General features: G+C 37.1%; 2 protein-coding genes across 2 annotated transcripts; one reads left to right on the forward strand and one right to left on the reverse strand.

The window, feature by feature from the left end:
* Window positions 1–1452: 1452 nt before the first annotated feature.
* Window positions 1453–9713, reverse strand: LOC132918984 (uncharacterized). Its single transcript, XM_060980338.1, has 3 exons — window positions 9671–9713; window positions 9263–9608; window positions 1453–6517 (listed from the first exon to the last, which is right to left on the reverse strand). The coding sequence occupies exons 1-3, from the start codon at window positions 9711–9713 to the stop codon at window positions 1453–1455; spliced, it is 5454 nt and encodes a 1817-aa protein (XP_060836321.1).
* Window positions 9714–11588: 1875 nt separating this feature from the next.
* On the forward strand, window positions 11589–12474 carry LOC132922921 (histone H1-like). The gene has a single exon (XM_060986669.1). The coding sequence runs from the start codon at window positions 11709–11711 to the stop codon at window positions 12390–12392; it is 684 nt and encodes a 227-aa protein (XP_060842652.1). The 5' UTR covers window positions 11589–11708; the 3' UTR covers window positions 12393–12474.
* The last annotated feature ends 197 nt before the right edge of the window (window positions 12475–12671 follow it).

Below are 12671 nucleotides of genomic sequence, written 5' to 3' on the forward strand. Positions count from 1 at the left end.
ATAAAATATGATAATAACAGAAAGCAGGACTTTATAAATATAACAATGTAGGTAACAAAAAAAACTGATTGCAATTCGTGCAATGCAAATTATGTAACGGCAATGATGCGCCGTAAATTAATATTAAAAATCACGTCGAGGTCACCAAATGTACGGGCCGGGAGCATAAGATAATAATACGCGCGCCCGGTTACCTAATTACTTCGTGCGCTGCACTAACACACCGACCGACCTGTGTAGATGTGTGTATGTGTGTATACTGTATAGCGACTCAAAGGAAGTGGACGGGGTCGCCGAGCAATACCAAAGAGTGCTAGTGTGCGGTGGTGTGTGTAGATGTGTATTATTGTGTGTGTGTACTTAAATGCTAAACGGATATAGGTAACTCTAGTAAAAATGGTAACGCAAATTGTAGGTATGGTAAAAATATATGATATAATAAAAATTACGGCCCTTTTGGCCCAACAGGTAAAAATAATAATATAATAGTTGCCGGTTCGGCACAACCAAATAATAAATAATAATATTATACAGCTAAGTATTAATAATAATGTATAATAAAATTGTAATTGGCACAACTTTAAAAAATATAAATAAGATAATAATTTAGGAAAAACTCACAAATTGTCGGTGCTCGGCTGGCCAGCTGCTACCAAATCTATCCTATATGAATAATTTCACACACACACAAACAATAAAATAAATAATATAATAAGTTAGACGATTCGCGTCTACGCATAAGTAAAAAAGACGGCGATTAGCGCCAATATAATATTATAAAATGCGGCGATTCGCGCCTATAAAACATAAAACAACTGACGGCGATTAGCGCCAATATAATATTATAAAATGCGGCGATTCGCGCCTATAAAACATAAAACAACTGACGGCGATTAGCGCCAATATAATATTATAAAATGCGGCGATTCGCGCCTATAAAACATAAAACAACTGACGGCGATTAGCGCCAATATAATATTATAAAATGCGGCGATTCGCGCCTATAAAACATAAAACAACTGACGGCGATTAGCGCCAATATAATATTATATAAATAAGTGGCGATTCGCGCTCACAATAATAATTATTTAAAAAGTGGCGATTCGCGCCCACGAAAACAGTATATTTGGTCCGCGTAACAATACGAAGGTAAGATCGAGACTGATCGTAATTACGGCGGCCGTGTTACACTGCGAGCAGATAACACGCCGCCCTCATTTAAATAATTTAATGTTATAAAACTCACGGGACAAATAATAATTATAATTAACAAAACAAACAATATAAAAATAGTGGATGGTTGCGCGTGAGTGTGTGTGTGTGTGTGTCGGCCGGCGGTGGCTATTGCAACCGGAACGCGCATATATAATATTACGTAAAGTCTAAATAAATATCTATTAGGCGTGAACATCCTCCCCCCCGTTGAAAAATGAAATTTTTAAGTTTTTCAACTTATTCCGGTTGACGCTCGGTAGGAAGCGCGCATAATTTTACTGTTGGTCGCTTTATCTCTGCACCGGATCCGAGTCGCAATGTGGCAACTCTCACTATGCCATCCTTCCCAGGGTGCACTTGCATTACCCTTCCTAATCTCCATTTAGCTGGTGGTGTACATTCGTCCTTGATGATGACTATATCGTCAATGTTCACTGGAGGCTTACTGCTGGTCCATTTGCCTCGTACTTGGAGCTGTGGCAGGTATTCCTTATACCATCTCGCCCAGAACCCTTGCATTAATGCTTGCACATACTTCCATCGACGCAGATGTTCTATTGACTCGTCTGCCAAGCTGGGTTCAGGAGCTAATAACAATGAACCACCGATTAAGAAGTGGGCCGGAGTAAGAGCACCCGGTTCTGAGGGGTCACTGCCTAATGGAGTCATAGGCCTTGAATTAACACAAGCTTCTATTTGGCAAAGTAACGTGTTGAGCTCCTCTAGATTCAGACGCCCATCCTTTAAAATCCGTGATAGGTGATGCCTTGTAGATTTTACTGCGCTCTCCCACAGCCCACCGAAGTGAGGTGCAGAAGGAGGGTTGAATTTCCACTCTATTCCTTCACGAGCCATGCTTGAATCGCAATCACTCAAATATGAAGCTAACTCTTTCTGCGCTCCTATAAAGTTAGTACCATTGTCGCTGTGGATTGTTGTGCATTTTCCTCGCCTCGACATGAAGCGACGTAAGGATGCTAAAAACGCTCCACTCGTTAGCCCAACAACCGGTTCTAAGTGAATGGCCCTCGTAGAGAAACATACGAAGACTGCAATCCATGCCTTTATCCCTGTTTGGCGCCGTATACCACTTCTTATTGTCAGAGGTCCAGCGAAATCTACACCGCTGACGGCAAATGGTCTTGTTGGGGCTACGCGTTGTTTCGGTAACGGTGCCATTAAAGGGTACTCAAATTTTGGCCTTGCTCGGACGCAGATCACACAGCGTTTTATAACAGAGCGGGCCATGCTTCTTCCTCTGATCGGCCAGTACCGTTGTCTAACCTCTGCTAGCAGTGCTTGAGGCCCACAGTGGAGAAGGGCCTGATGTATGTCTTCGAAAATTAACCTGGTAATTTTGTGGGCTGCGGGCAACACAATAGGGTGCTTTTGATTCTCTGTAATCTGTGCGTTCTCCAACCGTCCTCCAACCCGTATTAAGTTGTCGCTTTGAAGCAGCGGATGTAATCCCTTTAATTTGCTGCGTCCCGACACTTCCTTGCTACTGCTTAGTGCCGTATATTCTGCTTGAAATTCATGCAACTGTGCTTGCCTTATTAAACCAGTTTCAGCTCTCTTTAAATACAATACACTTAGATATTGTGTTACTGTGTTAGCTTTTTTTGTTCTTTGGAAATCTATAAACTTCAGAAACCAGGCGGCGGCTCTCACAAGCTGGCGCCAACTCGAATAGTGTTCGATCAATCCGCTAGACTGGTTAGTCACGGCGAGTGTGAGCTTAACCGTTCGTATTTCTGGTAATGTATCGTCATCTGGTAGTATTGTAGTTGAGTGTTTCCAACCATCATCGCCGTTGCTCAGCCACTGTGGTCCGTTCCACCATAGTTCAGAGTCTTTTAGTTCTCTTGCCAGTACACCTCTGGACAGCATATCCGCCGGATTATCTGCAGTTCCTACATGTCTCCACTGCTGTGCATTCGTCAGCTCAAGTATTTGGTCTACGCGGTTCGCCACATATGTCTTAAATCTGGTGTCCTCACTACGGATCCAACCCAGTGCCACCATGGAATCTGTCCAAAGGTAGAAATCCTTGATATCCAATTCCCATGCTAGTGCCACCTTTTCTGCCAACTGCGCTAACACCAGGGCGCCACCAAGCTCTAGACGTGGTATTGTGGCCCCTTTGACTGGCGCTACTCTTGATTTTGAACATAATAAACGCGAACACCACTGTTCATTCTGACCTTTACTTCGCACATAGATGCATGCGCCATAAGCTTCTTCTGAGGCATCACAAAAACCATGCACCTCAACATTATAGTCACTCTTGAACGGCTTGCACTTCCTAGGAATCGATAATGACCTGAGTTCCTCGAACTGTTTGTAGAATCGGAGCCACTTCTCCTTTATGTGTTCCGGTATTGGTTGGTCCCAATCTATCTTTATTTGCCACAGCTGCTGTAGGAATATTTTACCTTTTATTAGTACCGGTGTCAAAAACCCCAGCGGATCAAAAATCCTGTTAAGGTCTGATAACAATATTCTTTTTGTACATTTTGGACTCTTAGCCGCGGGCACAGCCTGATATCCAAGCACATCCTGTGTTGGTTTCCAACATAAACCGAGCGATTTTACTATCTCATCTGCTTCTATCTTGATTACAAATAATGGCTCCTTATCGACTGAGTGTACGCCTTTGAATATCTCCGCCGAGTTTGAGCACCATTTTCTAAGCGGTAATTTGGCTGAATCTAAAATGTTGCTGATTTGCAATTGCAACATCTTGCATTCATCTATAGTCTCAGCTCCAGTCATTAGGTCGTCCATATAAAAGTCCCTACGTATTGCCTTCGCTGCCCTTGGAAATCTTAGTTTTTCTGCTTCAGCAAGCGACGCTAGACATTGAGTTGCCATAAACGATGCGGATGTGGTACCATAAGTGACTGTTGTTAACCTGTAGATGCGCAGCTTCTCACTTGGATTCTCTCGCCATACTATACGTTGCAAATCCTGGTCTTCTTTGGAAACCTCTACCTGACGGAACATCTTCTCTACATCCGCAGTTATAACATACTGATGCGCTCGAAATCGTATCAATATACTAAACAGCTCCTCTTGTACTGTAGGCCCACACATAAGAACATCGTTAAGTGAGACTCCAGTGGAGCTTTTGGCCGACGCATCAAAGACGACTCGTAGCTTCGTTGTTAAACTCGACAATTTTACGACTGGATGGTGAGGTAAATAGAAAATGTTTTCGGCAACTGGATCATTGCTATGCACCTCATGCATATGACCTGCATTTTCATACTCCTTCATAAAGCTGACGTAAGCTTCCTTTAATGATTCGTCTTGCTGCAGTCTACGTTCCACGCTTAAAAACCTTGATTTAGCCATACTTAAAGTATCTCCTATGTTTTTAACCTCAGATTTTAATGGTAATCGTAACACAAATCTTCCATTCTGATTGCGTTTCGCAGTCTCTTGAAAATGTCTTGCTGCTGCCTTTACGTCTAAAGCCTTTCTGCTCGTTTTAGACAAGTCATTGGCATTTGCGTCTTTACTATTTTCCACTGCAATCCATCCATCTTCTAACGACTGACCAACAGAGTTGACGTTTAGCAGGCATACTGCTCCAACCTCTCCGGTGATGACCCAGCCAAACTTAGTGTCCTGCAAACATAGCGACCCAACGCTTAACCGAACACGTCTAGATTCTAGTATGTCGAAAAAGACTCCACCTCCTATCAACATGTCTATAGCTCCTGACGAATGGAACAATGGATCAGCCAATTGTGAATCGAATTCCTTGGGTATTTTCCAGTCGACTATGCCACTCGGGTGTGGTGAAAGGTCATCTACAATGGTCGGTAGAACATGACATACTAGAGCAACTTGAAATTCTTTTATTCTGGATAATACATCTATGGTAACACATGCTGTCGAATGCACCCGGTTGGCTCCTATCCCAGTTATCGGTAGTTCGACTTGTTCGCGAGAAAGATTTAACAGCTTGGCCATCTTCCTCGAGACAAAGTTTATCTGAGATCCGCTATCTAAAACTACTCGGCATGGTCTTTTTTCACCATGTCGGTCCAACACTGATACTATAGCGGTGGCTAGGAAGACATGATTAACTTTTTGTGCTGCCCAAAGCGACGTCGCTCCTGGATTGTCTTCCTTTTCAATGGTATCTCCTTCATTCCCTGCGACTTGATGTTCATGCTTTTCATAGTGCAGTAATGTATTGTGTCTACCATTGCACACGCGACAGTTGTATTTTGATTTACATGTATTTGCCATATGTATGTTCGAAAAACAATTAAAACATAACCTTGCTTCTCGTACTATCTGTACCCGGCTTCCCACTGGCATTTCTTTAAATTTGCTACATGCGTACACTCGGTGATCGCCTGCACAACATTCACACTTCACAACATTATGATTAGCTGTATAGAGAGCTTTTCTAGGATAATTATGAGCATTGTATTTCAAGTTGGAAGCCTTGGCTGTTATTTTCCGCTTATCTTCATCGACGGTGTTCTGGAGCGTTTCCGCACTCTCCAATGCAACGCAACGACTAGACAAAAACAACTGCAACTCACTATACTTCGGTAGCTCTGTGTTGGTTCTTCTAACTTGCCATTCATGACTGGTTGCATAATCCAGTTTTCTCAGAACAACTGTAACAAGCCAGGCATCCCACTGGTTGACAGGTTGACCTAGTGCTTCGAGCGCTGCGACGTGAGCGGATATATTTGAATACAGGTCTTGCAGCTCTCTTGCTTGGCATGCCTCCGCCCGTGGGGTGTCCAGAATTGCACGGATATGCGATTGGATTACCAGACTTTTGTTATCAAATCGCTGCTGCAGCCTTTTTATTGCAACATTATAATTAGCATCTGTAATTGGTATGCCTTTAATTATGTCCAATGCTTGTCCCTTGAGTGTTGATCTTAGATATGAGAACTTCTGAGCCGAGGGGTATGAATCATCGTTGTGCACCATTGCCTTATAGCAGTCAAAAAAGGACTCCCATTCTAATATATCGCCTTCGAAGCTTGGTAGAGATATTGGTGCAAGTCTGGCTCTTTGAGTATGCACAGATGAGCTCGCTGAGACATTATGCGGCAACGAAGTATGGCCTTTTTCAAAATTAATTATTTCTTGCATTTCTGACCTGATGGAAAAGTAGTCACTCTCAAAAGCTTCTCTTTCAAGGTTAGACTTTTCGTCATCATCACAATTTATAAATTCAATTTCACTTTGAATTTCATCAAACTTTTTGTTGATATGCGGCAGCTCTTCTTGTCTGAACTCTAATAGTGTAATAGCATCTTCCCTAGGATTAAATTTGGTAACAAATGTACGAATACGCGTTAATGACGCCTTTATTACCCCTCTCTTCCTAATCAAATCACTTAACGTCTTTCTCTGCGTTTCGTCTAAGGGCATTTTATATTATATTCAACAAATAATTCGTTTTGACTACAAATGAGATAGCGACAGTGCAACAATATTCTGCAGCTTACACAAAGGCGTATGTTAAAATATACAAGATTAATAATAAAATAAGCCTGACCTTGTGATGGCACGCGCTGTCGAATAAAATATGATAATAACAGAAAGCAGGACTTTATAAATATAACAATGTAGGTAACAAAAAAAACTGATTGCAATTCGTGCAATGCAAATTATGTAACGGCAATGATGCGCCGTAAATTAATATTAAAAATCACGTCGAGGTCACCAAATGTACGGGCCGGGAGCATAAGATAATAATACGCGCGCCCGGTTACCTAATTACTTCGTGCGCTGCACTAACACACCGACCGACCTGTGTAGATGTGTGTATGTGTGTATACTGTATAGCGACTCAAAGGAAGTGGACGGGGTCGCCGAGCAATACCAAAGAGTGCTAGTGTGCGGTGGTGTGTGTAGATGTGTATTATTGTGTGTGTGTACTTAAATGCTAAACGGATATAGGTAACTCTAGTAAAAATGGTAACGCAAATTGTAGGTATGGTAAAAATATATGATATAATAAAAATTACGGCCCTTTTGGCCCAACAGGTAAAAATAATAATATAATAGTTGCCGGTTCGGCACAACCAAATAATAAATAATAATATTATACAGCTAAGTATTAATAATAATGTATAATAAAATTGTAATTGGCACAACTTTAAAAAATATAAATAAGATAATAATTTAGGAAAAACTCACAAATTGTCGGTGCTCGGCTGGCCAGCTGCTACCAAATCTATCCTATATGAATAATTTCACACACACACAAACAATAAAATAAATAATATAATAAGTTAGACGATTCGCGTCTACGCATAAGTAAAAAAGACGGCGATTAGCGCCAATATAATATTATAAAATGCGGCGATTCGCGCCTATAAAACATAAAACAACTGACGGCGATTAGCGCCAATATAATATTATAAAATGCGGCGATTCGCGCCTATAAAACATAAAACAACTGACGGCGATTAGCGCCAATATAATATTATAAAATGCGGCGATTCGCGCCTATAAAACATAAAACAACTGACGGCGATTAGCGCCAATATAATATTATAAAATGCGGCGATTCGCGCCTATAAAACATAAAACAACTGACGGCGATTAGCGCCAATATAATATTATATAAATAAGTGGCGATTCGCGCTCACAATAATAATTATTTAAAAAGTGGCGATTCGCGCCCACGAAAACAGTATATTTGGTCCGCGTAACAATACGAAGGTAAGATCGAGACTGATCGTAATTACGGCGGCCGTGTTACACTGCGAGCAGATAACACGCCGCCCTCATTTAAATAATTTAATGTTATAAAACTCACGGGACAAATAATAATTATAATTAACAAAACAAACAATATAAAAATAGTGGATGGTTGCGCGTGAGTGTGTGTGTGTGTGTGTCGGCCGGCGGTGGCTATTGCAACCGGAACGCGCATATATAATATTACGTAAAGTCTAAATAAATATCTATTAGGCGTGAACACTTTTTGATATATTTTTATTATTGTACCAACTTGGTCTATGTTTATATCAAACTTGAGTGAGGCTTACGACTATTGTATAAAATCAATTTTTTCAAAATTATGGCTTATTACTCATTATGAAAATAGAGGGTTTTATGATGTAATAATTTTACTCGTATGAATGAATCGTAGGAACTTTTTTTAAAATTGAAATGAAAAATGTCCATAAATGTCCATTTATTTTTTTGGGTAAATATTTAATATTTTAAACATAAATATTTGAATCAGTTAAGGTGAGAAAAACAATAATTATTTTTCAAGTTTATAAGTGATATAATATATATTTATATATATATTTTTTAATATATATTTATATATATATTTTTTAATATATATTTATATATATATTTTTTTTTTTCATTTTGCAATTCAATAACTTATACACGAATTCAAATTAATTGAGGAACTATAAATAGGTAATTAAATTATTATAATACCTATCAATGTTTAATTGATAATGACCGTTTCTAAGGAGTTAAGTATAGGCAATATATTCAACGATTAGTTTTTGAGGTGTAAATATGTGGGCATAGTAAAACCCCTGAATAGAGGGCGTAGATTTTTATGTAAATAAGTCAAAATATTTGACAAAACACTGTTTTATTCAGAGTTGGGCAAAATATTATCGAGATAATTATTCGAAATTCGAATGATTTGAAAGTATTATTATTCGAATAAAAATGTATTTGAATTTTGAATAATTTTCAAGCATAATGCTAATATAAAATACAATTAGGTATTTTCGAATTCTTTACTTTCTAGTTTCTTCTTTAATTCTATATTTTATATTCTATATTCTATATTTTTATTTTTTTATATTTGTTTCATAAAGAACGCAGTTTTTAATTTTGCTATAAATCAATTTTATTTTATAAGAAATACATTATTAATGGTATATATTATTTCACTATGACTTGAGATTTAAGTGTGAAATACAATATCGTGCATATGACCCCCTCTACTCGCTCGACACGCGCTTGACACGCAGTGACTCTGTCCATGAAATTACAAATTACGTTTTCACAGACTTGCCCATCGAGTTCACTGATAACTCGTTTAATTTCTTGCTTAAGATCGAATAAAGTTCGCGGTTTGTTTGCATAAACAAGTGATTTAATGTAGCCCCAAAGGAAGAAGTCACATGGAGTTAAATCACATGATCTTGGTGGCCACTGCTGATCGCCACGAATGGAAATGATTTGGCCGTCAAATTTTTCACGAATCAATGCAATTGTGGTCCCAGAAGTGTGGCAGGTAGCACCGTCTTGCTGGAACCACATTTCTTCTGTGTCCATGTCATCCAGAATAGGCCAAAGAAAATTTGAAATCATATTTCGATAACGATCTCCATTAACTGTTTCAGCATTTCCACGTTCATCTTCAAAAAAGTATGGGCCGATCACTCCACTTGCCCAAAAGCCACACCAAACGGTTACTCACTGTGGATGCATTTGTTTTTCCATGCTTGCCCTTGGGTTCTCATTTCCTAAAATTCGACCCAAAAAACCTCAATGTTCATAGATGACCGAAATAAAAAAAATAGTGCCACCAACCTAACAACAAAAAATTACCTAGCGTTTTAAAAACTGCGTTCTTTATGAAACACCCTTTATTGTTTTTTTTAATACGTAAATGTTTTAATTACCAAAATACCAACCATATTATGTTAACTAAGATACAATTACTGAGAATTATTTGGATAACTATGTTTGAAAATTAGTCGAATAATATTGTTTTCGAATTATTTGAATAATTGTGAAATAATCATTCGAATAAAATAGTATCTAAATAATCATCTAAACAAAATTTTATTCGAATGACGCCCTACTCTGGTTTTGTTTAACATTAACTTTATAAAAAATGAAAGATAATGAGTAACGAAAAAATTAAATTAACGGAAAACTGAATGAGAAGGACAGCAAGCTATATTGAATAATATTTAATATTTTAATAGAATACCAGACCGTATTTCGATGTCAAAATCGTTATACTTATACTTATCTAATATAATATTATCTTATTTTATGACTAGGTTATCTAATACAATTAAAGAGAGAGACTGAACAAAATATTTGATAATAATGGACAATGATTATTGTCAATATCTCTAGGTAAGTGAATATTATATTTATATAATGATACAAAATATGCACATATTGGTATAATATTTAAAAAATTAAAATATGAAATTCATCATTATGTTCAGTAATTGGTTCTGTACACCATCGGAATGCGACTCAATGAGATGAGCAGTATGTTTTCAGCTGCTATTATTAAAAAATAAAAATACTACATATACCACCATTTTCACTATATTATAATATGGCTACAGGTGCTAATCTATGAATCTCAATATTATAGGTATCGTACTGTATAATATAAAGCATTTAGTTTAAATTTTAAACTAATAAGTAGAGTTAAAAATAATAAACCCTGAAATATAATTATTAATATTTAATTACATATTAATATAATATTATGTATTATTTATTTATCTAAAATTGATTGTACGTAGTAAGTACGTACTGTATAATTGTATAAATGATTGGTTCATTGACTTTTCGATCAGTACGTGAATACCTATTCATTATTATTATCTTACTTCTTATTCCTATTATACGGTATACTTAAATCGTATAAATGTATAACGATCATGTTCGCCATAGTGTACCCTTTTGTTTTATCATGTATGTACGTGTGTCTAGTATGATTTGTATTATAATTTTTTTTAATTTGTTTTGTTTACAGGTTTTTTCTTACAGTGTTTACACAATCACATCAATATTCTGTGCATGAATATATTTAATAAAAAAACATTGTTTTTATTTTGAATTATTTATTATTTTACAGCATTATAAAAATCAAGTGTTTGGATCAAAAAAAAATATTTTCAGACTTGATAAGGAAACAAAATTATCAACATTGTTGTAACCTATAATTTATCACAATATTATGTCACCAGTATTATTGTACCACGTTAGATGTGGCATATATCAAATTAAAATAAAATATGTTTGAATTCAATATAATTTATAATTTTTTAATTTGTATGATTAATAGATGAAATAAAGTGAGATAGATAAATTCTCATAATGAAATCAATTAGAATCGTTTTGAGTAAATAAATCGAATATGTCAACAGAAAAATCAGTCTCCGGGATCATCGATAACCGCGATCGTTAGGAACGAGAAAAACACCTTGAATCAAAAATTCACTATTTGGTTGGACTATAATATTATATAATTGTTGACGAGTAAACGAATCAAATACGGGCATACTTACTCACAGTTATCTGAATTCGACCGGTGTTCGTTTACTAATCGGTACGGTGAATGCTTTATATTCGGCATTATCAACCCATCCACGTCACATTTGTTCTAGTCAGAATTTACTAATTCGTTTTCACCTACTTACTATTATTATTATTTATTAATTATTTTTTTGTTATTATTTAATTTATACTAATTACTAATCTACATGTCGGAATCTGAAGAGTCGGTGTCCACTGTGTCACCTGCTTCCTCGGTAGCATCCTCTCCAACCGTTTTGCCAAAATCACCTTTACAGAAAGATGTGGCCCTTACTGGCGTCACTGCCCAGAGGCCTACTCTGGGTCATCCATCTACTGCAGTTATGGTGACCGCGGCTATTAAAACGTTGAATGATAAAAAAGGCACCACTCTGCAGGCGATTAAGAAATATTTGGCCGTACATTATCAAATGGATTCGACCAAGTCTGCACCATACATCCGCAGGTATTTGAAAGCAGCCGTCACCAAGGGTGATTTAATTCAAACGAACGGTACCGGCGCTAAGGGTAAATTCAAACTACCGATCGAGGTGAAAAAACCTGCCGTGAAGAAGAAAAAAGCAGTATTGGCCAAGAAGAAACCGGATGCGAAAAAACCTACTGCTGTCAAGGCAGTAACGTCTGCCAAACGAAAATCTATCGATGGGACGACGACATTATCGAATGTAAAGAAATCTAAAAAAGTAATTACTACCGCTGTCAAACCGAAACTCAAAACGGTCAAGGCAGTTGCCAAAGATTCTACGGCTAAAACAAAAAAGGTGGAATCTGCGGCTATCAAATCGAAGACAGCTAAAGTTGTCGCTAAGACGGCCCCAGCAAAAAAAGCAGTAGCAACCAAAAAAAAGTAGACTAAGCTTTGTTATAATAGCATAATGTATAAGTAATTGAACGGTAACAATTTTTAAAAAGGTCCTTATCAGGACCGCAAAATCTCTAATTCTTTACCTATTTTCTCAACAGCCCTTTGCAAGTGCTCCACGATAGGTTATTTTTTTACATCAATAAATCCAATTAATTAATTTTTTATTAGTTACATAGTACGTATTGGCATAGATTAAATATACTAGTATTACTTATTATTTACTATTATTAGAAAATATAGTAATATAGTGGATTGAATTAATTTT

The sequence above is a fragment of the Rhopalosiphum padi genome, chromosome 2 (genome assembly GCF_020882245.1).
Source record: "Rhopalosiphum padi isolate XX-2018 chromosome 2, ASM2088224v1, whole genome shotgun sequence".
In the NCBI taxonomy this organism is placed as follows: Eukaryota; Metazoa; Arthropoda; class Insecta; order Hemiptera; family Aphididae; genus Rhopalosiphum; species Rhopalosiphum padi.